The sequence below is a fragment of the Episyrphus balteatus genome, chromosome 1 (genome assembly GCF_945859705.1).
Source record: "Episyrphus balteatus chromosome 1, idEpiBalt1.1, whole genome shotgun sequence".
Lineage (NCBI taxonomy): Eukaryota > Metazoa > Arthropoda > Insecta > Diptera > Syrphidae > Episyrphus > Episyrphus balteatus.
Genome location: NC_079134.1, coordinates 23375149 through 23401750, shown reverse-complemented (window position 1 = coordinate 23401750; position 26602 = coordinate 23375149). Strand labels below are relative to the sequence as shown.

Sequence of the window (26602 nt, the reverse complement as noted above, 5' to 3'; positions counted from 1 at the left end):
AAAAATGTTATCTCAACTTTTTTTTTTGTAGGAATGTATAACTTGATATATACATAGTACCTATATCGCAAGTAAAAAAAATTTACTTTTATTGGTCTTGTTGAGTAAATTAAAAAGGCGTGTTTCGTTATTTTCGATCCAAACCATTATCCTAACATTTAAGTTTAACGACAAAAAAAAATTGTTTGGATGTCGGCCATTCAAAGGTAACGGAGAAGACATATTGCCGATTGTTTATAATTTATCGGAAACGCGAACTCGTCTTCTCCGTTACCGTCTTTATCTGTGAATAATTTGGCTACGCTTAATTATTTTTTCGTGAAACTTTTAGAACATAAACTTTATCAAGAACCATTAAGACTCACCAAGTTTCAAGAAAAAAAAAAAGATATACTGGATAAAAAGCGTAAATATTTTTTATTTTTATTTTTTCAAATGGAATGGGCGATGTTCAGTCATTTTAGCTCAATCAATTTTCAACCAACGATGATTGAATTTTCTAAATAAAAAAAAACGGTGTTTCATTTTATTTCATTTCATTTTATTTTCATGTGAAAAATAAAAAAACAGAGTTTTTTTAATGAGGCTATGTAGTGTTAGAACACCGCTTATGCATTTTAAGGATATGCAAATTGGAAAACTTTTTTTTGAAGCTAATAATTCACTTAAAACTTTTTTTATGAAAATCCAATTTGGCTTTTGCATACTACACCTTTTCATTCCGAAACCATGAATTTGCAAATCAATTTTGTTTGTTTCAATTTTTGTTTGATGAATATTTCCGTATTTTTTGTTATCTGAGAAAAGAAATTGTGTAGGGTTTTAGAAAAGTTACAGTTTCCAATCGATGAAGAAATCAAACGAAAAAATCCATTTAGTTTCAAAACTGATTTTCGAAAATTTTAAAATTTTGTATATTGATTAAACATAAATTTTTCGGGGACAAACTTAGGGCGACACCAACAAAAAGTGTAATTATTGGTGTTTCTACCAAATTAATTGTATTTTTTTGGATGAGGACTTATCGTTTGATCAATTTCACAGCATTTTAAAAATATTAACTCTCAACTCTCAAAAATAGAAAACAAATCAATTTTTCCTCAAGGATTAGGAACTGATATTCTTTCCTATTGCTGTATATATTAACGTACTGTTTACTTGGCCTTTTATATGAAAAAAACTTACCGGTGAAGAATCCATTATCATTTTGACAACTTCAGCTCCAAATTTGTCTTTATATTGTTTATAGAGTCTATCACAAATTTCACTAAGCGAAGTCAGCTTAAATTCTTTATAAACAAACTCAACAGCATGGTCTTCTTCGAAGTAAATCTAAGATAGAAAATAAGATAAATTAGATAATTTTTAAAACTACTCTTAAGCATAAAAAAACAACCATCAAAAATGTAGGCGAATAAGAAGCATTCTATTTTAAGCACGAGTCATTTAAACAACCTCCATCCAACTCACCTGTCCATAGAAAACCACTCTATAAAACCGTCCCAGCATTCTTTTTCCAGATCGATTCACCTCCACTACTTTATTATAAGATTGTGTTAAATGTTCATAGGAATGTGCCAAAGCAACATAATCACGTCTCTTCTCATAAATTGGCAAAATCAATTTATACAACGGTCCCAAGCATTCAAAACGCTCAGCCCGATCCAAATAGTCTGCACATTCTTTCAACTGATCCAACATCATCTGTTCAGTGTATTGTGAATCCTGTGCTCCCGAATCAAGTTTCAAACCTTTTTCATCTCGGGGAATATTTCTCGAAATGGCAGTGAATGCAGCTGCACCCCAATCCATCGTACCAACGCCTTTAAGCTTCAAATACTCCGACATAAGAGCAGCAATATGTAAATGACAACAAGCTGCTTCGGAGATATTTCCATTCTGTTCATGATTTCGAGCCATAGTAATGAGCCAAGTATGTCGCAACTCTGGCGTGGATGCATATGAATTCGCCAAAGATAATTGCAATTCAAGCAATCTCTCTGGATCCATATGATGGGCTTGCATTTGTGCTGTTGCCATCAAAACTGTTCTCACCCGCCGTGTCAAGTCTTTTACTTCTACTGGGAATCCAGTTCCCTTCATCGCTTTATCACTATTCGCATAACTATTGATTAAGGATAGAGATTCCTGGAATCTGGCATTATTCAGTCCAATCACATTGCCAATCATCTGCGATACCGAAATGATAACTTGCAGATGAACTCTCGTCAGACCCTTTCTTCCACTGAATTCGAAATTACTTCGCATCAGCAAATAAAGTACAGCACAGGATTCGTGCCGAATAGTGACTAATCTACTGTCACAGGCTTTTAAAAGCTCATAGACCATTTGGCCACAAAGAAGGGCATTCCCTTTGAATAACGCTGGAGAGAAGTTGTTAATGAATGCTCTCAGCGCAGCGAATACATGTTTGGACAGATTCTCCGATTGACCCAACTGAAGATATCGCAAATAGACTCTAGCTAGTTTTGGGAGCACACAACTCTCATTAAGCTTGTCCCGGAATTGTATCGAATAAAGACCCATGCAATCGAGAATAATCATTCCGACTTCTGTGGCAAAGTTCGATTCATACAGCGCCAACTGGCTTCGAACTGTTTCTTCGACTAGATTTTCTCGATTCTGTGTGAGATTCAGCGTACCTGTTTCATGAGCATTACCATTTTCTAAATTTGGTGGTGCCATTCGAGCTGGCAGGGTACTCGCTTTAGCTAGACGACTACTCTTCCCCAAATCCTCATTCAAGACTAAATTTTTCTTTCCCACATAGCGGAAATGGACTAGACACAGATCAAGGATGGTTAAGAATGATACAACTTCTGTCTCAGTGCAATTCTGCCACCATCCAATCATCTGATCCTGGGCCAGGTGCTTTATGACAAAGAGAAACGCTGTTAGCAAATCTTTAGTTTCTATCGCAGAGAATTTATCACTTCTTGTCATTGGTTGAGTGACACTTATTGAACGATTGTGGCCGTTCCGGAGGGCAACTTCATTATCATTGTGAATATGAGTTGTGTCATTGGAACCAGATTCTGAGTTGATGGAGTTGAGGGATGTCTCCGAGTTGCCATTGGTTATGATTTGTCCAGCTATGGCTGCTAGATAGTTGGAGTCTTTGATGTTCATTGAACCACGCATTGGATTGGGATGTTCAATGTGGAGGGTCATTCGATTGCGAGCTCGTGGAGTACTGGCGGAGGATGTGACTCCGATGTCTTTGGAGAAGACATAACTACTACTCGATGAGATTCTCTGAGTGAACGAACCATTTTCACCTCCAAATGGTTGCTTTTGGGCGCCTTCTTCCATAAGATCAGGGATTCGGTTGAGATTCTCCAGAACTATGCCCAACCAGGGGACATAGAGTAAAGCAATCCGTCCCAATTGTCCTCTATTTTGGTATCTGTCATCTAGCTCATGCTTGGCTAGAAGATTCTTGAATATTCCCAAAGCATGGCGTCTCACATTGGCCATCTCATTCAAACTACTCTTGACTTCCTGCAACATCAGCCCAGAGAGGAAGTGTTGCCGGCAGAAATCCTCGGATAGAGTGAAATGATGCATCATTTCTGGTGGGCGGTTCTTAGGATTCAAAAGGAATGGCAGATTTAGTGGAACAAAATGTTCGTGCTGGCAGATTTCTTGAAGGAAATTGAATTTGAACTCTTGAAGAGTGCGAGGATCACCGGGAGCAAAGCTCTCCATGTAAAATCGGATCAATTTAAAGACGAAACCTCGATCCATGTAAGTCAGACATCGTTTGACAAACACAGACAAAGATTTGTTCAGTTGTTGGGTCTCTATGGGAAGATCCTTGTAACGGGCAATCAAATATGGCACCAATACTTGAATCAGGGAATCAATCTTGGCTGGAAATTCCTTTGGGAATCTCTCATTTCGATGCATTCGTATTCTTCCGGTGTCAAGTAAATGCTGAGCCATGCTCTTAATCACAATATCGAAGAAGATCCCAGAATACTTCATGAATTTATTGACAATTAAAAAGTCTGTATTGTTAGGATGTAAAATTGATGGCAAATGTCGACATAATTCACCATGAACAGTTCTTGTTTGACTTCCTAGTCCTTTCTGACTGAAATTTGGTGCATAAAAGACATACTTGCAATATGAAGCGAGTAATTCTTTTCTTCCAGCTTCTTCAATAACCATGTGAATGATATTAGTCAGTAGGCGTATTACATTGAGACCAATTTCTTCACTTGTAGTATTAACAAGCAGTGTAAATAGTTCATTAAGAACTGTTGGCAGGAATGTTATAAGTGAGGTTATGTGAATTGCATGAGCAGCCTTGAGAATTTTACATGTTTCTGATTCGGCTGGTATAGCTGAGATTTTTCCACTTTCAAGGAGTTTCTCCGCATGAGCAAAGAAATTATGTAAATGTTGATCGGCTGTTAGGACAGTTGAATCCAAGCGGAATGTTACTGTGAAGAGTGGACGCTGGTTATCGATCCACTGGATTTCGGGGCCACAATTCTGCTAAAAAAACAGAAAAAAATTGGTTTTGTAGTAAATGGTTTTAATAGTTTGAAAAAAAGTAATAAAAAAGAGAACTGATTGTTCATGCACAAATAAAATATATGGAATTGAGTTAACAAAAAAAAAAAACAATCTAGAAAAAAGATTTTCATAAATTTGAGAAGAAAAAGAAATTGGGAGTCAAATTCCAAAAAACGATAAGTTTAACCATTTTTTTTCAACGTGGATAAAACAATAAAGAATTTGATTTAAAGTAATTTTTGGCTGCAAATTGCATTTTCTATCAAAGTGGGTAATGAGAACAATTGTATTTATTACAAATAAATATTAGACTGGGCCAAAAAAAAAAATATTTTTTTTTTTGAAAGTTACTTCGAAAATCTTGTTCAGGATGATGAAAAAAAATTTGGTGAAAATTTGAGCCGTTAAAAAAAATTTTAAGAGGTCTATCATCGGTGTTTTTTATTTTTATACATGATATGATGTTTTACAACAGAACTGCTAGACGATCAAAGTAAACAAAATTTCTGTTCATTTTTTCTTATATAAAATTAAATTTCCTACAAAAAAGATCTAATTGAAAATTTTCGTCAGACGAGCCGTATTCGAGTAATTAAGCTTTTTAAATCGAAGTGTTTTTTCAATTTGACTGTTTCACTTTGGAATTTTGTGATGAGCAAATAAGTGAATAGAAAAATAAAACCACGATAGATTCTTATAGGAAATTTAATTCACTACAAAAAAGGTCTTGTAGTAATTTTCCCTAAATTGAGTTCTAAAGAAGTTATTCACGATTTAAATCGAGAAAAAATTAAAAAATCAATTTTCAATTTCAAAATTTTCTAATTCACTGAAAATTCAATATTTTTAAATTAGCAAGATGTTTTCTTGTAGGGACTTAAACGTTCTATAAAAAGTTCCCTGGCATCAAATTAATTGCTTTAACCGTTAAGAAGATATTCGTATCAAAACCAATGCCCACTGATTTCAATAGTTTTCTTATGACAAGTATGCATTGCGATTTGAATACGATTATCTTCTAAACGGTTAAAGCAATTAATTTGCTGCCAAGGAACTTTTTATAGAACGTTTAAGTCCCTACAAGAAAACATCTTGCTAATTTGAAAATATTGAATTTTCAGTGAATTAGAAAATTTTGAAATTGAAAATTGATTTTTTGATTTTTTCTTGATTTAAATCGTGAATAACTTCTTTAGAACTCAATTTAGGGAAAATTACTACAAGACCTTTTTTGTAGAGAATTAAATTTCCTATAAGAATCTATCGTGGTTTTATTTTTCTATTCACTTATTTGCTCATCACAAAATTCCAAAGTGAAACAGTCAAATTGAAAAAACACTTCGATTTAAAAAGCTTAATTACTCGAATACGGCTCGTCTGACGAAAATTTTCAATTAGATCTTTTTTGTAGGAAATTTAATTTTATATAAGAAAAAATGAACAGAAATTTTTTTTACTTTGATAGTCTAGCAGTTCTATTGTAAAACATCATATCATGTATAAAAATAAAAAACACCGATGATAGATCTCTTAAAATTTTTTTTAACGGCTCAAATTTTCACCAAATTTTTTTTTCATCATCCTGAACAAGATTTTCGAAGTAACTTTAAAAAAAAAAAAATATTTTTTTTTTTGGCACAGTCTAATAAATATAATTAAGTTTATTGCTAAAGCCATTTTAGTAAGTTACTAAGCCAAAAAACGGACTGATTTTTTCACTTTGTAACTTACTAAATGACTTTAGATATGTATGTAAGACTAGGCATGCAATTTTAAGCCAGTCGATCATAAAAAAATGCTTATGCTGATAGATTAGAAATTAAAAAAAAAATTGCTAAATGGAAAATGTTAGAAAATACAAAAAAAAATATTTGGAATTCGTTCTGATATTTAAAAATAAGCTGAAAAATAAGTACCTGTTCTGCTATCCGATTCACGTCAAACTCTCAAATAATAATTTATAATTAATTGTTTTTCTTAAAAATTTCAAAAAGAAACAGAAGCAACGCTCTGCCATGGGAAAACAGACATTTTCAAAGCCGAATTTATCATAACTAATGAAGAAAATCGAGAGATTTTTGAATCGAATGGCAGAATAAGGCTGCCTCTGGATTTATTCCTTTAATATGTGTTTTTTTGTATGATATTTTTTTTTTTTTAATTGGAGGAGTTGTATCGCTCTTATAATTTTCGAATTTCATAAAATAAAATACTATTTATTTTATACTAAAAAAAAAAACAATTATAAAATAAAATTAACATTTGATTATAAGCCAAATATTAATACAATATTTGAAATATTTGAGTAATAAAAAAAATTGAGAAAAAAACATGGTTTTTCACGTACCTACCTAACATCAAAAATATAAAAATCTTTACAAATTCCAGAGAAAATATAGGTACTTCTATAAGGTTCAAGAATGCCAAGCTTTAATTGAATCATCAGTTGTAAGAACAGAATAAGTCCACTTTTTTCGAAAATAACTTTTTGATGAAAATGGCATCTTTAGACGTAGGCACATCTTCTAAGTCGAAAAAAAAAATATTTTGGCTGTCGAAGTTACATATAAGTTGGAAGGAAAGAATAAACCCAGGGTTTATTCTGTTCTTAAAAGTCGGAGATAAGGTATTAAATTTTTGTTTGAATTTTTATTTTTTTTTTTTTTTGAATGCATAGTATTTCAAGAGTGTTGTGTCGATTGGAGCAAGCATCAGAAAAAAAAACAAAAAAAGTAGGACCCGATTCAGTTTTTTTTTGCGTTTTTCCAAAAGTTTTCCAATGAAGACTTACTTATTCTGACAACTGATGATTCAATTACAATTTTGTGTCCAAGCCAAGGAGCAAAACAAATGCTATTTCCATTTTGTTGCTTGGTGCTTGGAGGCACGGGTTAGAATGAAGTAAATATTTTTTCATTTATTTCTAACATGAGCCCAAAAACTTTTCAAAATAAGAACCGCCCTAATCATTCAAACATACCTAGGTATATGGAAAGAAATTGCAAGGACAGCGACAAAGAAAGATAACACACAATAAACGACAATGCATTGTTTTGCTTCAAGTTTCTACTGATGCCATAGTGACCTTGAATTCACAATCATAAATGCGTTTAATATGTATCACATTAATCGCATTTGCACTTGCAACTTGACTCTTTTAGTTATCTTTCAAGAACACAAATCCCATGGATACATTTTTTTTATTCAAAATGCAGTTATTTTCTTTTTTTACAAAAAAAAAATATAATTTTTTAATGGTTGATTTAAATTGATAAATTCGTAGGTATGTGATAGGGGTGAAATAAGTATCTATCTACCTTATTTCTTATTTTTGTAAATTTCCTTTGAGTGTTTACTTCTCATGCTTGAGTAAACAAATGACATTACTTATAGTCAATTAAGTACTAGCAGTCAACAAGACTCCGTGGCGCAACGGTAGCGCGTCTGACTCCAGATCAGAAGGTTGCGTGTTCAAATCACGTCGGGGTCAAAAGATGTTTTTTTTTAAATTTTTTTTTTAAATATAGAAAATAAAAAAACTCGTAGATATACTTTTTTATTACATATATTTAAATCTCATATTTTCTAAGAAAATAATTTCTTTTTTTATTTATGAATATTATAGTATAAAACGGGTTAGGTATTTCATTACTCGAAAGATTATCAGTTTTTGCTGTCGCCATTTAATATGATGTATTAGTACCAGCATCAGGAAAATAGTTATTCGTTAAAAAGGAGTTACCGCATTAGTTTTAAAGTTAAGAACTCAAAAAGGAGGTTATAATAAATGGGGGTTCTGCATTCGTGCAGTGCGGCTGAAATTAACACAGGCCAACAAAATTAATATTGCATTTGATGAGCTGAATTCAAAATTATTTTATCTTTGTTAGTTCTTGAAATATTACCGTTAGAAAATGCAAAAAAAAAACATTTGACTGTTTTTGAGGTTATGCTATATTGTGACGAAATTTGTTTCAACATAATTTATTACGGTTTATAATAAAAGTAATTTCCTCCTTTCAAGAGCTGTTAAAATCTTCCCAATAATCTCCTTTATTAATCCGGTAAGAATATTATTAAAAATATCGAGAAAAACATAATGCGTGTTTGAAGTGATATAATTTCTAAACGGTGCGTGGTACAAGAAAAATAAATTCATCTACAATTTTGTAGAACATATATTTTGTCTAAAACCTACCGTTGTTAAAAAATGTTGTGACCTTTGACCCCTTATAATGGGACTAGCGGACAGAGGAAACTTCAGGACTTTTCACAGATTGTAAACCACCCTAACACTAAGCTGTATATACCAAAAATCAGCCTGTTACAATTTTTTTCCTAGAAAAAATCTATTTTGCCTGGGCTAACACACACTAACTTCAACTCAAGGTATCTTGGAAAGTAAAAACATATCGGAAATATGTTAACAGCTTTTTTTTAGGAAGAACAAAAGTTCTTATAAATACCCTCACAAAACATTAGATTAAAACTAAAAGTTTCAGAAATCAGATAATTTATAAAAATATGAAAGAGAATCGGAAACAGAACGGATTCCTGTATAGTGTAAATATCTTGTGTCCTTTTGGGTTTCATACTTGAAACCATTATTGAACGGTTCGAAAAGTAGTTTTTTATCCAGAGAGAATTTTACTAAAAACACACATTTTTGAACCTCAAACATTTTACTCATAAAAATGACAACATTAATATGGAACCGATAAATAATTTAAAAAAAAACACATTGCGATATCAACTTAAAAGTTCCCCTATATGTACTATTTTAAGGTACTTTACATTTAGACTTTGTAATTGGCAATTACTAAGTACATATCTACTGTAATTCATAATTAGTTCATACATGAACAAATAAAATTAAAATTGTACAAGCGAAGAGGGTATTCTCAATGTATTAACACTAGTACTTGTACAAAAACGATCTGGATAAATGGTAAATCACAAACCTGTGGAAGCATGTCAAGATGATGAATGAAGCAGATTTGTAGGGAACGGTCAAGATAGTACTCATTTAATTAAACCTGACCCCACTATTTCATAACCACCCATACCCCATGCAGTTAACTGACTAGGATAAAATTTTAGTTAACAGTTTTAACGACAACTCCACTAATAACGAATTCAAAATCATAACAGATTTGGTATCCATATTACAGGTGTTAAAGAAACCATAATTTTTGTATGGTAGACCAACCTGGCAAATATACACATACAGTGCATGCCATGATAAGAAAAAATTGTTTTCTTTCTTTGTGATTCAAAAAAATATCCATCCTCCTGATAAGCGTTCATTTTTTTTTCTAACTATATTGAAGAATATTGCAATAATGTCAATGATATTGATTATTTTTCTTTTTAAAAACCGTTCTATGTTTTCAACTTAAAAAGTTTGACGCACTTTGTAGGAAAGAATTTTAATAAGCATTTGATGACCACCTCCATTCGATACACAACAACTTATTAAAAGCATCTGACTCAATCAATATTGCTTAAGTTCATTCCCCCAACAACATCATTATCAATGGAATCCACTTTGATTAAAAAATACAAAAAAAAAAAAAAACAAAAAAAAAAAGGCAAATAAACAACATCAACATAGGAACGTCACCCACTGAAAATGAAAAACGTGCCAATATGCTAAAAAAAACACATCTCTCTCACATAGAGAGAAGTATGTCAATTGATATTTATAGACTTTTATCATATGGATAAGGATTTTACAAAAAATAAAAAAAAAAAAAATATTCCACTGCAACAAAACAAAAAAACGAGAAAAGAAAATTCCTCCCCAATACAAAAGCAAAAAAAAAATCCACTACAAAAGTTAACACTTACCCCCTTTCCTAAACCAAGTGGCTGAATGGACAAATATCCACTGGGCAGCGTAGCAGCCACTGGCAATATTTGTTCTTCTAAATTAATTTTTCCCTTATTCAGCAATGGCAACCAGGCATAACCTACTGGCGTCTCAAATGAAGCATTCGTATCGCGTTTCTTTGCCAGATTACACGAAACGTGTAGGAATGAGAAGAGCAAATGATGCTGTTGTGTTAGATGCAATGGCAGGCGCAATTTAATCTCTTCATACCATGTTGGTGTTGTACTGTGATGCAATACCGGACAGGCTATTTGTGAAACAAATAAATCTTGTCCTGGTCGCCCATAAATGCACTATAGAGACAGATAAAATGAAAGAAAATTTTCTATGGTATGCTAATTGAGGAGGGTATTGTATATACTTTAAGTGCTTTTGAATCATCTCCATCCGTTTCTCTGAGTTCAATAATCACCGTTATATTGCGAGCTCTTGAAAATACTTTCTGACTATCAAATGATAGTCCAATGGGATAGACAAAAAAGTGATTAACAAATGTTGTATAAGGATTTATATCACGTTCTGAGGTGCTTTGGAATTCTGATAATTCCAATGTTGGCTCAACTACTGGCGGCATAGGAAATGGCTTTAATGGCGCCAGTGTTGTTGTCAATGAATCTAAAAAAAAAATAGAAAAAATGGTCAATAAAGGGTTTATAAGGGTACTCTGTGACTTACTATTTGGCAGTTCCGATATTCCTTCAATATCGATCTTAATACATCCGGGTATCACAGTTAGTTTACTAAATTTATCCGGTTTCCGGTACTCGGCCAGAAGCCTTAGCAGCTCTTCGTCCTTCAATCGATTGGCATCTTGTCGATATATCGCAGGAAATTCAATTGTTGTATCCAATTCACTGCTGTAGAGTCGGAATAATGGTCTAGCAGCCCATGCAAATGGCATACGATAGTGTCCAATCTTTTGGGAGTACGACCTGACCGACTTGTGGAGTTTCAGACCAGCTTTGGGATCCTTTGCAGCTTTGAGATATGGCTCTGTAGATTGATTAATCCCACCCTGAAGAATCTTCTCGATCTTAACGACCAAAAAGACATCAGGATGAGGAGTTGTCACACTGAGAATAGCTTGTTTTGGATAAGTTAGCCAATCTTCAGGTAACTTGGCCAATTCAGATGGCAAATCAACACCATTCATGACTTTTTTCGGTCCACTACCATTCATTTCAATTTTCGGCCCACAACAATGACTCGGGAGCATATCTTTGACATTTTCCGAATTTATATCAAAATAAAATGTTTCAGTCAATTTTCGTCCAGCTTTGGCATCATACAAAGCCAAACTCGTTATATAAGGTTCAACTTGGCACAGAGATTCTTTTTCCCCTTCGCACGTGGGATTTTGTAGTCGAAATTTCAAACTATTACAAGTGACAAGTATTCGTTGGCCAAATTGCTCACGATACTGGTCTACATGATCAGTAATTGTGGCTTTACTGGGAGACTGATAACATGCAAACAGTCGTCGTCTGTTTTCTCTTCGAGCTTGGGCAATTGATATGTCAGTCTCACGACCATATTTTATTAGTTGAGGATTCATGCTCTGATCGAGACCTTTGAGGGTACCAAACATCATGGTACTTGGACTAGGTGGTGGAGCTCGTTCCAAACTGGAGACACGTTTGTCTTCTTGGATTTTGTTTTGTTGCAAAACCGATGACAGTTTACACAGCCAGTCTTTAAAATCTTCGTCATTTTCTGCGGCCAGGGTGAAGGATTTGTGTCCTGCGGTCATGCGTAGCTCAAAACATAAGCGACTTCGTTTTGGATTCTGAAAGTTACAAAACTAAGTTAGGGGTTCTAAAAATTGGGTCAAAGGCATCTTACCTGTACAACTTCGGTACAAAAATCCATGACAATAGTAGCTTTTGCCTCACCCTGTCGTTCGTCTTTGTGCAGTTCCAGAATGTAGGTTCCATCGACCTCTTGACGGAGATAGCAGTATCTCCGTTTAAAGGACTTTGAACCAATATTGGCAAACATTCGATCGGAACTTGTGTCGGGACCTTTTAAAAGATAACCTTGTTTGGTTATGGAATCAGCCTGTGACCTCGTCATTTGTTCATCGATACGATCCTGATCGGCATCGATTTCATAAAGTTCTTCCTTTAATTGTTCTGCTGGAATGATTCTAAAAAAGAAGAAGAAGATTCAATTAAAGAATTTGAATGGAACTCAAGGAAGTAACTTACTTTGGAAGATCATGACAAGTTCCACCATAAGTACTGTACTTATAATGGACCAAGTGATTATTCGTTTGATACGTATACAGTGCCTGTCGGGTTAGCAACGTCCCCCCGATTGGTGATGATGGCCTCTGACTTATCGTTCCGGTGCTTGTCTTCAAAGTCGAACTCGACGACGACGATGATGAAGAAGTCGCTGATAGTGGTGAAGTAATTGATCCTAATGAACCATTCGGAGAGGAGGATGATTGTGTGGACGATTGTGAATTCTGTCTGGATAGATTACCATTGCCATTTTGTTGTTGGGACGAAGAAATACTTCCATTGTGCGATGATGACACATTATTATTGTGCGTGATAATTGTTGTATTTGGTGGTGCGCTAAATTTTGGTATTGTACTCGAGATTGTGCGAAATTTACGTGGCAATACAACTTCCTGTTTGGATGGGATGGAGTAGAAGAGAAGAATAAATGCGAAATAGAGTATTAAATTTAATTAAATAAAAAGGCAACGTTGCGTGACATGATAGTTTGTATAGGTAGTAGCTAGTAGGTTGTACATTAGTGTACATAGTTGTAAATTGAAAAGTGTGTCATTTCAATCTGAATGTAGTGACTCTTATCAATTTAATTTTAATCTGGGTAATTTTTTTTTTAAATGGATATTGTTTTTTCTCTTTCGTTTATTTTTTTCGTTACGTGTTACATGAAGAGGCAAGCATTATATTGCGATGTTGGTTGGATGTGATTAGGACCGTGCTTTATTATAGGGTTGGATTACAGTTGACACATCATTTTTTTTTTTTTTTTATTTGAAAGAATAAATTAATAAAAGGAATAGAGTTGTTAACGATGTGAATTGCGTCTTATGAATTGACCAGATTTTTTGTTGTTGTATTTGGTTTTAAAAGATTTGTTGACAAAACAAAAATGAAAAAGAAGAATTATTTTTTGAAATATTTATAAAAGATTATTGGAATACAATTTCGGATAGTTCTAAACATAAAATGATAAGCCAATTATAAGACTCGTACAGTCATATTTTTGAGATTTGCAAAAAGCTTTTTTTAATTTGAAGTTTTTGGCATTGAGTTAAGCGTGATTAATATTAAGAAAGACCATTATTATGAAAATAAGTTTCGAGTATTTTGAGTTTTTTGGCGATCAGAAATAAAAAACAAAAAATTAGCTTACACCGATTTGAAATTACTTTGCAATAGGTTCGAAGAGACAGTTATCTAGGATTAGAGGGTCAACGACCTCGGTGAACGAGTTACTTTCTGAAAAATTGAAGATATTATTGTTTTTGGTGGCTATCTCAACGCGTTGAAAAATTTCGTTGACCATCCACAGCTAGGATTACACGGTCAATGCGTTGACGACTCTCTGACGTCAACAAAGTTGTAATTTTGTTCAACCCAAAACTAATTTGATTGAAATATGATAGGATTGTAAAATTTACAAAAAAAAGTTTACATTTCACACAATTATTAAATTTATAATAGCTGGGTTCAACGCAGACCGTTTGAACTTAAATTCTGAGTTTTAGAGGCTTTCATTGGTCAGGTGTCATAAAAAGTTAGGTATGTGAAATTTGGTGCTGGTGCTGACTAATCAAAGCTTCTAAAAATTCAGAACTTAGGTTAAGTTGGCCTGCGTTGAACCCGGCAAATGTCTTAAGACATTTTGTACCAAGTTCGGCAAAGAACGTCAAGCTCATATTTGCTAATAAAACAGGAAATGTGTAATAGGTTATAAACAGTTGGAAGGGCGATTGAACAGCATACCAGTGCTTACAAAAATTATTGTTTTTCATTAAACTAAATTAACGACCTACAAAACAAATAATGTTTCCCATCGAATCTTTTGAAAGTCCAATTGGGCGCACCTTTTGATGTTTAAAGTTATTGATTTAGTTGATGTAGGTCTAGTAAGTAGATCGATAAGAAATAGGCCCTTGCAGTGGCAAAAGTTTTGCAACAATGTGTGACAGTCATTTGGTATTAAGTTGCCGTTCAATGGCAATCATGACTGTAACATTTGAAGATCTACAAGTATATAAACATTACTGCTTTGATGTTGTTACCAAGAGAATAGAAGAGCCAATTATTAGGTTTCACAACAACATCAATGATTCCTCAAATCGCAATGATTACATCTTAGCTATTATGTCATTTGAATCTTAACGTTTTTAATCTTATGCTCGCTAATACTATCAATAAGGCGCAAGATCAGTCATTAGGAATTTAGGTCGGAAAAACGTCTTCACTTTTGATTTTTCCGATTATGATTGTTATTCAAAAGTACATTTATTTTACTTAAACAATTTTTTTTAACTGATACCTAGTTATTGGTACTTGGTTAAGCGGGTGCGGATGGGGTTTTCGCTGGTCCTACAATAATTTCACACTGAATATGCTATAAATCCATTGAAAGCTTGGAGTATTCAAATGAAGAAGGACAATGATAAAAAAGTGCGGTACACCTTTATATAACGAGTTGGAATTGGAATGCTTCGTGGAAGCATTAAAGGAATGGTGTATCGATTTAAGCTCAGAATCTAATGATTAAGTAATTGATCACGTGACTTCGCTTAAGTGTGTCTTGTCAGCTTTCAGGTAGCCAGATTTTGTGGGTAATGAAAAAATTCATTATTTAACACCAGCGAGACGGAAACAAAATCTGTGTTTTCGTTAGAATTAAGCAAAGTAAAACTAATCTTTTTCACTAAGGTGATTTAAAGCCAATCTGATTTTATAGCTCTTTGGTATGGATGCAGAAAATTATTTTCTGAACTTTGAATCCAACTTTAATTTTGTATGTTGGAAAATTGCGAAAAACACGAAATGTTTGAACCGAAATACTAAGAACTTAGTTGTTGTGTTTGAACTATTTATATCAATCTAAATAGTAAATTTACTAAACAAGTTTTTTTATTTTTTAACTTTGACTTAGGGCCAATTTTTCAATAGTCAGATAAACCTCAGATAGAGCTTATTCCTAGGAATAAAAGTTTTTTTTATATTGAAATTTATACTTCTGATAGTCTAACTGACGATTGAAAAATCAGGGCTTAATGGAAGGAAAAAAATGTTAATTTAAAAATGCTTAACTAGTAGAGTAACTAAAGCAAATTATTAGGGAACCCGGCCGAACAGCTCTGATTTTGACGATTTTTTTTTTCAAACGTAGGTAATTAAAAATACTTTAAAGTCTATAGATTTAAAATTGCCGGTGTTGCCGTATTGTTTTTTTGAATTAAAATTAAATTTTTTTTAACAAAACCATTTTTTTTTTGCTTAAATTTCATAAAACAAATGATAGCAAAAGATTCTCTAGGTAATTTGAGGAAAATATATAAAAGGCAGTAAGGGACAATCTTCCATCGTTTAAGCGGTAAATGCAATTTTCTAACATTCTGACCTCAAACACAAAAAAAATATTTTGAAAACAACGGCAACACCTACAATATTTTAAAATACATTTTTAAAAAACCAGAAGCTCATTCTTATCTCTTAAATTTAAATCCACTAAATTTAATCAAGACTTTTTGAAAAAATGGTCCTCAAACTCAGAATTAAAAAAAAAAATGTTATTAGAAAAATTTTAAATGACATTTTCCAAACTTTTTCTAATAAAACATGAATTTATTTAAAACAAATTTTTGGACATAAATATTATTAGTTGAATTTTGAAGCAAAAAAGGTAAAATATATCACACTTTTGAAAAAAAAAAATGAAAAATTACTTCAATTTCAATGGTTTTTTTTTATTAAAACTGAATTTTTGCATTGAAATAATTAATTTTCTCAAAGACTGTGGTAAATAGGAACTTTAAATTTTTGCTATTTAACTTTCAACAGTAAGGGTTATTAAATGAATACAAAATAATTTTATGTTTAGATGTTGAACTTTAAAAAAAAAATAAGTTACATTTTTTTTCAAAACTTTTATTAAAAAAAGTTCTTCGAAAATGAAATACTTTTTAATTTTTTTCATAAACCGTAATACATATTGACATTTCCTTTTATAATTTGAAATCATAGTAAATGCGGCCAAAAAAATTTGAAAATAAATGCATTTTATATTACGACCATGTTTAAAAACGACATGTTAAAATTTTTTCAATAATTTTTGTTTTCAAAAATCTGAGTTCAATTACTATTCTTTCAAAAGCCGTTCATTCAATTAACTTAATTTTAATTTTACATATATGACTAATCTTCTAGCTTTTAAAAAATGTATATTTGAATATTGTAGGTGTTGCTGTTGTGTTCAAATATTTTTTTTTGTGTTTGAAGTCAATTAATAAGAAAATTGCATCTATCGCTTGAACTATGGAAGATTGTCCCTCACTCCCATATATTTTTTTTCCTTGAATTTCCTAGACAATCTTTTGACATCAATTAATTTATGAAATTTAAGAAAAAATTTTGAAAAAAATTTGTTTTTGTTCACAAAAATCTTCAATTAAATTTAAAAAATCAAAACGGCAACACCGGCAATTTTTAATTTAGAGACTTTAAAGTATTTTTAATTACCGACGTTTGAAAAAAAAGATCATCAAAATCTAAGCTGTTCGGCCGGGTTCCCTAATATTGCCAATTTTTGAGCTTTAGTTACTCCACTAAACAATGGGGCGAAATTTCGAGTTTTAAAATAAAACACGGGTTGATTTATCTAGGATTGCAGCTACTATAACATCTAATGTAATACATTCAAATAAATATCTTTCGAAAGGTCTATTCGATCAATAGTCTCTTCTTTCTTTGTTTGACCCTAATTGAAGAATGATCTCTATTCTTTGATATCCATTAATAAAATTGCTACAAATTGTAAATGACACACTTTGTATATTTTTTTATAATTCGCGATCTGAAACGAATTGTTTATTAGTTTTTCTATTAATCTTACCGAAACATCATCACTTGGATACATCAATAACTCTCGATGTGGATCATTTTGAATTAGTGTTTTATTTTTGGCAATAAATCCTTCAAAATCAATTGGTTCCACTACTGAAGGTTTATTCTGAAAATAAAGAAAACAAATATTGAATAAGACTTTTTTTTTAACATACATGTTATAGAAAGATTTTAAGTTTTTATATGCACACAAAGCTTACATATATGAAGCATTGTGAAATTTATTAAATAAAAGTTGTTGTGAAAATAGGCATCAGATATAATAAAAATATCGTTAATTGACCTCTGTGATTGCGGAAGGTATATAATTTTTTTGAAGATAAAGATAAAATATATGAAACAAAATCATTGTCCCATGTCCAGTTCAGATTAAAACTTATATAAACACGTTTTGATGGCTTGAGGCGAAAAGTTGAAGGCACAGAAACAAATAAATGTACATGGGAGTGGTATAGGCATTCTTTAATAACTTATTCAATCATAATTTCTTAAAAGTTCATAAAGGGAGATAAAAAGAACAGTGAGAATTTAGCATATTGGAACTTTAAATTTGCAAATGTTTATTCAATGAATTGGGCAAAGATATAAAAATTTCTATGAAGAAGTGTGCATGAAAATTTATTGATTAATGAAAGTTTATGTTTAGGAAAGAATTATGAACCCTGCTTAAGAATTTGAATTTTCTACGTGTATATCAAACAAATAACAAAAATGTATCTACTGGATATAAATTGCTGACAAATCGTCTCTAATTTAAAAAATAATGACCATGACTACCAGCAGTATATGAAAAATTATGTCATTTTACTTAATCCAGGATTATAAGCTTTTTTTAAAATACACATCTCAGCATGGTATGAATTAATTTTCAAGATAAAACTTATTGCCCTGGTCACGAAAAGCTTTTACCAAACCCAATCTTCTCAGCATGAATTTGTCTAATATTAAAACACCCTAATCTAGTCGGCAAAAGTATAGCCAAACCGCAAACATGCATGTGGCTAACTGAAACATTTGCCTAGGTCTGAATATCAATTTATCAACATGAAAATATGATAAATGTAATGAGGTTTTTTTGGCTCCTTCTCTGAATATATGTATCTTGGAGGTACACTGAATGAAAAATCAGTGAAAAAATAATCATTTTTATCAAAAAAACAATGGTTTTTCTCATAGTTTCTATAGCTAGATCTGAACGAAATTGAAACGGGACCACACTACAGGCACCAGCTTTCCAATACAAAAATAATTATTGGTTCACTCAGTCCAAAGTTATGAGGTAACAAACACAAAAAAAAAATACAGTAAAAATAAGGGATCGGGTCAAAATTCTGCTTTTCAAAATTCTGCTTTTTAAAATTCTGCTTTTCAAAATTCTGCCAGCATTATACCTACTTGAACAAAAAAATTCTGCCAATTCTGTTTTTTTTTTTTTATAGCATACTTACGAAAATGAATAGAAAAATACACCTCATTAATGTAATTCAACATTGGCACTTTCCTAAATTTTTTTGTTTAAGTGTCGCAAATATTTATTAAAGTGCATAGACTGACTTTCTTTCAAATAAAATCTATAACTTATTGAAACCGATGTTGTTTGATACAAGATATTCCTTTTCTTATTCAAATTTTTGAATATTCATCTTTATTTGACAAATTAAAAAATTTTGAATTATTTTCGGAAATGTTTAGTATTCAAAACCTTTTCTTCATATTTTCAAATTTATTCATTTATAAAACAAAAATTAATATACATTCAAAGAATGCAAATTATGTAGGTAAGTAATCAAATAAACAGATAATTTTTCAAGAAGATGATTTTACAGAATTTTGCAAAAAATTAAAAAAGGGTTTGGAAAATGTTAAAAAGCGCGCGCTTTTGAACATTTTCCAAACAGTTTTTTAATTTTTTGCAGAATTTTGAAAAACAGAATTATGAAAAGCAGAATTTTGAAAAACAGAATTTTGAAAAACAGAATTTTGAAAAGCAGAATTTTGAAAGCAGAAATTTGTAAAGCAGAATTTTGACAAAGGAATTTTGACCCCGGCAGAATTTTGACGTGTTGGTATTTTTAAAACTAATTAAGTGCACTTCACCGTCACGTACAGACAAATATTTTTTGTAGTTGCTCGTATTTTCGATCTTGTTTGAAGTAATTCTTATTGATTGTATTTATCGAAGTCGTTATACATCTTTGATGGACACAAAAAGTCTAGCTCTTTGCTAACTCTTTGAAGAGATTAAAAAAAAAAAAAAAAAAACGTCACGTACAGACAGACAAAGTCCACCAATAAAAGGTTTAACAATTTATGCTTCAGTAAATCTATACAATGAACTATTTTAAGCTTAGAAATGGGGTGCATTTTCCAAAACAAACAAAAAAATCGTAAAATTCATCAGAAGAAAACATTTTCGTAAAGTTTTTCTGTCAGTGTACTCTGTACTAATATGGGAACATTATCCCATAATACGAGCAATTTATTTCAAGCCAGTTACAAACCTTGACCTACATCCAGCCTACACACAGCTGGTTCAAATGTTTGACTTTATTTATTAAGACCCCATACTTCCGTTTTTGGAGGAACACAACAAACATTAAAAAGTACATCTTTTTCACAAAATCGCCCCCGAACGAGAGCAGAAATGTGATAATTTAATTAATGTCTCATGCGGTGCGTGTTTTTGAAAAGCTACCGCGCTTATCGGTACAACAAAAAGACATACAGATATAGAGAAAGTGGGCGTAATTTGGACGACCGACGACACGCAAACAAGATGATGTCTCCTCTCACTTCCATGATGGTTAGCAATCATCATCGTGTTGTGATGCTGATGATGGTAATGGTAATGATTGACATTAGAGACTCATGTGTTTGCATCTTAATAAGACTTAATAAGTATTTACAACAACAATTGTCTTTTTTACATTTAACACGAGAAAATGTGACTTTTTGCGTCTCAACAACAACAAAAAAAGATTGATGATTTGTTGATGCCTTGTCGATCAATTTTCATGGCCAATGATGATGATGGAGAAGGAGATAGTACGTGTTTAAATGGTGTGTTTTATTTTATGATTAGAGAGACCTTCTTTTGACTCTTTTGATTGGTGTGAACAAATTTTAATCGATGGAAATTAAGATTCGAATAGCATAAAATAGAAAGTTTGATGTGCCGTCGTTTTTCAATTATTTCGGTAATTTTCTTTTCATATTAATATATGTAATTGGGTAGAATAAAAGATAAAAAGAAAGAACATAGAGAAAGGAAGCAGCTCCATGTTGTAGTATAAATTATCTTTTTCATATGCAAAATCATGTTCTCATGCTATAATATGCTCATGTAATCGTATACATCTAACATTGTTGTGAGTTGACTAAACAAATAAAATTATGAACTTCATGATGAAAACAAGAAAAATCCTTCATTGGTAGAATTGAATAAACAAGTACTTTTGAGACTTTGAATTCTAAGCTGGTCAACCAACTCACAAGTTTTAATCCAAATTAGATATTTTTTTTTCTTTTTTTTTTTTTCTTTAATTTTCAAATTAAAAAGTTACTAGACCAAATTTTATTGAAATCGATTAAATGGTTTACGAGATTTTCAAAAATCAAGAAAACGGTTCTACATACTTGTTTAAATTTTTTTTTTATTAAAATCGGAAGAACCGTTTTTGAGAAAAACAACAGTTTCCAATATAGTCCTATGATAAATAGGTACCATTAATTCTAATCCTAAACAGATTTAAAGCAAATCGCTCTATACTAGGGTTCATATAACGATTTTGGAAAAGTTTAATATTCTCAAAAACGGCTCACAGGCTTCTGTTCAAAAAATTCGAATACCTATTAGTTTTTATAAAGTGTTTATTTCTTAATGAAAAAGAATTTTTTTTTCAAAATCATTATTATTGACGGTACCTGCGATAGAACGTTTATTTTTTTTTTATCAAATCGGATTTTCTTTTAACCTACTAATTTCAACGAATTTTTTTAATGCATAAGCAAATATATAACTTGAATATAAGGCTAAAATAAGACTTTGAAAAAAATAATTTTTGGATTTAAAAAATAAATTTTGATATTTTTGTTTTGAAATTTGAGGTTTTAATCAAAACCAACATTACGATGATGGAGAATTCCGAAAAAGTGGGTCCCGCAATTCCGCCCGTGCGTCTGTGTGTCTGTACACATTTCCACAGCCTAAACGCGTGGACGGATTTTCTTCAAATTTGGTACAGATGATTTATATAGAATTCTGAAAGTTGTTTTTTTTTTATATCTCACTCTTAAAGTACAAATTTTTCAAATTATACCAAATTACTCGAAAACGGCTCTAACGATTTTGATAAAAAATGTTGTGTATAATTTTACAAACAAAACCCAACTTTTTATTAAAAGTATTTTTTGGAAGGTTAGGTACTAACGATACCGTTTTTTTTTTTTCTGTTTAAAAATATCTCTTACAAGACTAACCCGATTTCAACGAATGTTTCGAAATTTTGTTTTTAAGTGTAAATAAATAAATTGCATACCAACTTTTTTTTATGTTAGAAAATTTTTATATATAAAAAATTAATTTTTTAAAAAACGATTTTCAAAATTTTTTCACTGCTGAAAGCACAATAAGAACTTGAAATCATGTAAAAAAGAGATATTGACGGAAGCATACACTTCTATTGTTTTTTACATGTTAACACCTTAATTTTACACTTAGGATTGCTTTCGAAACCGAAATCCCGAAAAATTATATAAAATGAAAAATTTCCGCCTATAGTCAAAAGACGGGTCCAAAGAATTCAGTGCTACCTTATGCGTTAAATTACGATAAGTATATTAGAAAGTATGATGGAACAAATAAACATAATACTCGGTTTTTAAACCGTAGTCGGGTAAAAATTTCACTCAAAACATTTTCTTTGTTCACTAAAAATAGTGAACATATTGGATTGATGAGGAGTGTGTTTAAAATAACAAAAAAAAAAACCCTTCAACCTTTTATGTGTTTTGGTTTTCAATTGTCAAATGATATCAAAGGTATATATTTATTAACTTTTCTCAATTGATTTTGTTGGAGCAAAAAGTCTATCATCGATATTTTTTGTTGTTATTTGTGGTTTGTCTTCAAGGTTTGTTATTTTTCCAAGCACATAAACTCTTAATAAAAACCTTGGGAAATCAGGAACGATGTTCAATCAATCAAAAATTCTAAAACCAATCTTAATGAAAACAAGGTCAAAATGATTGAGAAGTAAAAAAAAACATTCCTAACTGTGTCCCATGAAGGTAGATGATAGGACCCAATGCAAAACTGATCAAAAATACCTACTTATAAAGTTAAAGTGAAAAAAACATCCCCGACCTTACTCTAGATTTTAATTGAATAACATTAAATAGGAATTCAGGACAAGCGGAATGCAAATAAGCATCGTTCCCAATTTCCAATGCCATCAGTTGTCTTGAAAATCATGAAAAATCATGCAACTTTACGTGAATTTCATTCTTTTTTTTTTTTTTTTTTCTTTTTTGGAATCCTACATCGTGTCTTTTTATGTTTAAAAAGCTTTCCATTTAATAAATTATTCACATTGCACTCATTTTCAACTCACATCACATACATTTTTTCTCATAAAATTAGGGAGTTGGTGGCAGAAAGTTGATACAAAATTACATAAAAAATCCTTAACACGTTTTTTTTTTAAATTTTTAAAATAAGGGCTGTCGGCTAATAAGGCCTAGTTGCAAAAGTAACCAACTGGATATTGAACCAACTGGAACAGTAAGACTTGACTTTATATTTATTTAGCAATGAAATGCATTTATTTGAATTAATATAGTTTTTATGTTATTTTAAATACCTAGGCCTTATTACCCACACCTACCTTCGTTACATAGATTTTCTTCAAACAAACTAAGAAAAAAACAAATTCTTCAACTGCCATTATCTCCCTAACAACTATATCCGATTGCTCCATTCATAGCTCACATAAAGCATATCAAATTGCATTTAGCTTGTCTATATGCCCACTCAGAGCTTAGTACCACACACATCAGTGTTGTAGTCCCTATTCCCATCATAGAAATAGCACCAAAACCATATCAGAAACCAACAACTGATATGGTTACATGGTTTAAAATTTCTTCATAAATTCCAATTCGATGCATTCTGAGTGCATTTTATGCAGATTTCATTTTCGAAAACGAAGCAATGAAAAGCATATATAGCAAAAGAGAACAGCATACGAGGTTTATCGAATGATGATGAGAATGATGATGTTCGTCGATGATGATAATAAAATGTGATGAGTCAATGAGGATGAGGAGGATTGAGGAAGTGTGTATCGATTTTCACTTCTTTCTTTTTTTTTTTTTTCTTATATAACATGCAATATACATTATCGAAAATGACACGTAGGAGGAAATATTTCAAGTGATTTTGCAAAGTGAAACAAAAAAAAAATTGATTAAAAAGAAAAATCGATAAAGCACGATTTGTAATAACAATAAGGTATCAAAATTATGAATATGTACATTGTACACTGGGGGTTAGTTACCTTATGGAATTTTCGATAAGACTGTCTGCTTCTATTTTTTTTTTTTTTGCATTATAATTATTGTTTGGAGAGTAAATTTTGTAGGAACTTTTTCCATGGAAAATAAAATAAAATGCACGACTGGGGTCGCACGTACTTGCTCTTGCAGCTCAAAGCACTTTTTATGTTAGTCTACTTGTAGATTTTAAAAGCTGGATCTAAATTTTTAAAAAATTGATATTGGGGAAGAGCCGACATTTAGGGCAAAATTTTGTTAAATGAAAAAATTTTTTTTTGTTATTTGACTTTTTAGAGAAAAAATAAAAATGCAGTTTTATTGCCACTGCTTTAAATATTACGTATACAAAGTTTAATCAAAATCGTTAGAGCCGTTTTCGATAAATTCGTAATATCGTATTTTTTTGTATGGGAGGTATACGTTATAAACGAGATATAAAAAAAAACAAAAAAAAACCAACTTTCAGAATTCCATAAAAATCATCTGTACCAAATTTGAAGAAAATCCATCCACCCGTTTAGGCTGTGGAAATGTGTACAGATGGACGCACAACCGCACAGACGCACAGACGCATAGACGCACGGACGGAATTGCGAGACAAACTTTTTTGGAATTCTCCATCATCGCACAGAGAAAAATAGACCACATAAAATAGAACAAAAACAATAAGATTTCTCTATGGTTTTCATCCAAGAAGGAAACCTTATTAAAACAATCGGGTTTTCCTTATTGTTTTAAAATCTGCAAAAAAATAAAAAAAACGATGACCAGGCTGGGAATCGAACTGGAGACTTCAAATCATTAGTCGCCCACCTTACCACCTGAACCAACCTGCCATGAAAATATCGATCGCGAATTTTGTTCTAGTGCTAAGTTGCAAGAAAAATCAACTTTTCAGTCAAATTTTAATAAGATTTTCTCTATAAAAATAATAAGAAATCTCCTTAAAAAAACCTTATTAATCGTTGATTTTAATAAGATTTCCTTATGAAATGTATGGACGGTAAAACAATATGGCAATCTGTTAGTTTTTAGCGGGTCATATTTTTCTCTGTGCGTAATGTTGGTTTTGATTAAAACCTCAATTTTTTTTTTTCGACACGAAACCAATACTTGCCCTATAGAGCAAGTAAAAATAGAAAAGTGAATGAAAATATTGTAGGATTTCATAATTTCAGGTCAAGTTTTAACTTTACAAGTCTTAATTATGAGGAAAAACTTTTTGTATTCATTAGCATTTATTTTTTTGTTTCAAAGTTTCAATTACTCGTACATATAGGATCTAGAAAAATTGGTAGAACTTTCATTCAATTAATAAATGAAAGGAGTTTACTTTGAAACAAATATTCTTGTTCTTCTTGTTAACTTGGCCAGTCAGTATAACAGTATTGTATGCATTGCCAAATTGAAAATTGTACAATGTTTCAAAATCCCTTTTCAAAACATTGATTTTTCAAATAAAAAGAATTTCTTTTTTAAATCCAAATGTGTTTTTCGAAAACTATAATTTTGCATACTTTTTTGTTGTCAGAAATGAAGAGAACGGTTGTATGACAGGTGCCGTTAATAACGATTCAAAAAATATTTGTTTTTTACTTTGAAAGTAAAACCATTTTTTCGAGAGTACACGCGTACAAATTTCAATCAAATTCGTTAGAAAATTCGTTTAGAAAAGTAAGTATTTTTTAGTCAATATAAAAAATCAAAATTTCAAAAAAATTCAATACCCCGTTATCAAAAATTTGATTTTCAAAAAAAAAAAAAAAAAAAAAAAAAAACTCCTATTTTTTTCAAAACATTGGGTTTGATAAGATTTTGAAAAACTTTTTATTAAATCCTGAAGCAAACCCTTTGATTTGAAAACAAGTAAAGTTCTTAATTTCTAGTGTTGTCATTATTTTTAAGTGTATATTAGTCTCCTTCCTTCTAAAAAAAAATAAATAAAAAACAAAAATAAGAAAGAAATAAAATAAAATACACGACTTGGTCACACGAACTTGCTCTTAAAGTAGCAGCTGCTAAGAGATATTCATAAACTAATAATTTTATTTAGGTAATCTTTGTAAAAAAAAAAAACTTAAAAAAAACACAAAACTTGCTTTTTATAATGCAAAAACTTTGACCTCTATTTGGTTTTAATAGCAAATAAATAAACATACACGAAGAGATAAAAACAAAGTTTCAACTAATTTTATGAACCCATTTTCAAAAAATTGATTTCTAAAAAAAAAAAAAATTAATCTAAAAATGTGTTTTTGGAACAATTTTACCTATTTTTCATTTTGGTTAATTTTGATCCTAAAATATAAATATAACTGAGATGTATTCAAAAAATAAATTTAAATTCACTAGAGATTTTAAAAATAATAACATATTTTTTATAACTAAATAAAAAAGATAACGTTTGGTATGCCATTACAAAATCAGAATTTCAAAAAATTCAATGCCCGTTTTTGAAAATTCGATTTGTCAATAGATTTAA

General features: G+C 31.1%; 1 protein-coding gene and 1 non-coding gene across 7 annotated transcripts in view; one reads left to right on the top strand and one right to left on the bottom strand.

Moving 5' to 3' along the window:
• Positions 1–26602, bottom strand: part of LOC129909772 (dedicator of cytokinesis protein 9) — an 87885-nt gene that overhangs the window by 3561 nt on the left and 57722 nt on the right. For 4 of the 6 annotated variants that reach the window (XM_055986855.1, XM_055986871.1, XM_055986863.1 and 1 more), the window contains 8 exons: positions 17555–17671; positions 12646–13076; positions 12281–12584; positions 11114–12224; positions 10800–11053; positions 10396–10731; positions 1471–4524; positions 1186–1332 (listed from right to left, as the gene is read on the bottom strand). In XM_055986855.1, the coding sequence (XP_055842830.1) occupies positions 1186–1332; positions 1471–4524; positions 10396–10731; positions 10800–11053; positions 11114–12224; positions 12281–12584; positions 12646–13076; positions 17555–17671 (5754 nt within the window). The remainder of the gene's footprint in view (positions 1–1185; positions 1333–1470; positions 4525–10395; positions 10732–10799; positions 11054–11113; positions 12225–12280; positions 12585–12645; positions 13077–17554; positions 17672–26602) is intronic. The other 2 variants (XM_055986848.1, XM_055986880.1) reach the window with 1 other exon arrangement.
• Trnaw-cca (transfer RNA tryptophan (anticodon CCA)) lies at positions 7964–8035 on the top strand. Its single transcript has one exon. It is a non-coding gene; the product is annotated as a tRNA-Trp (tRNA).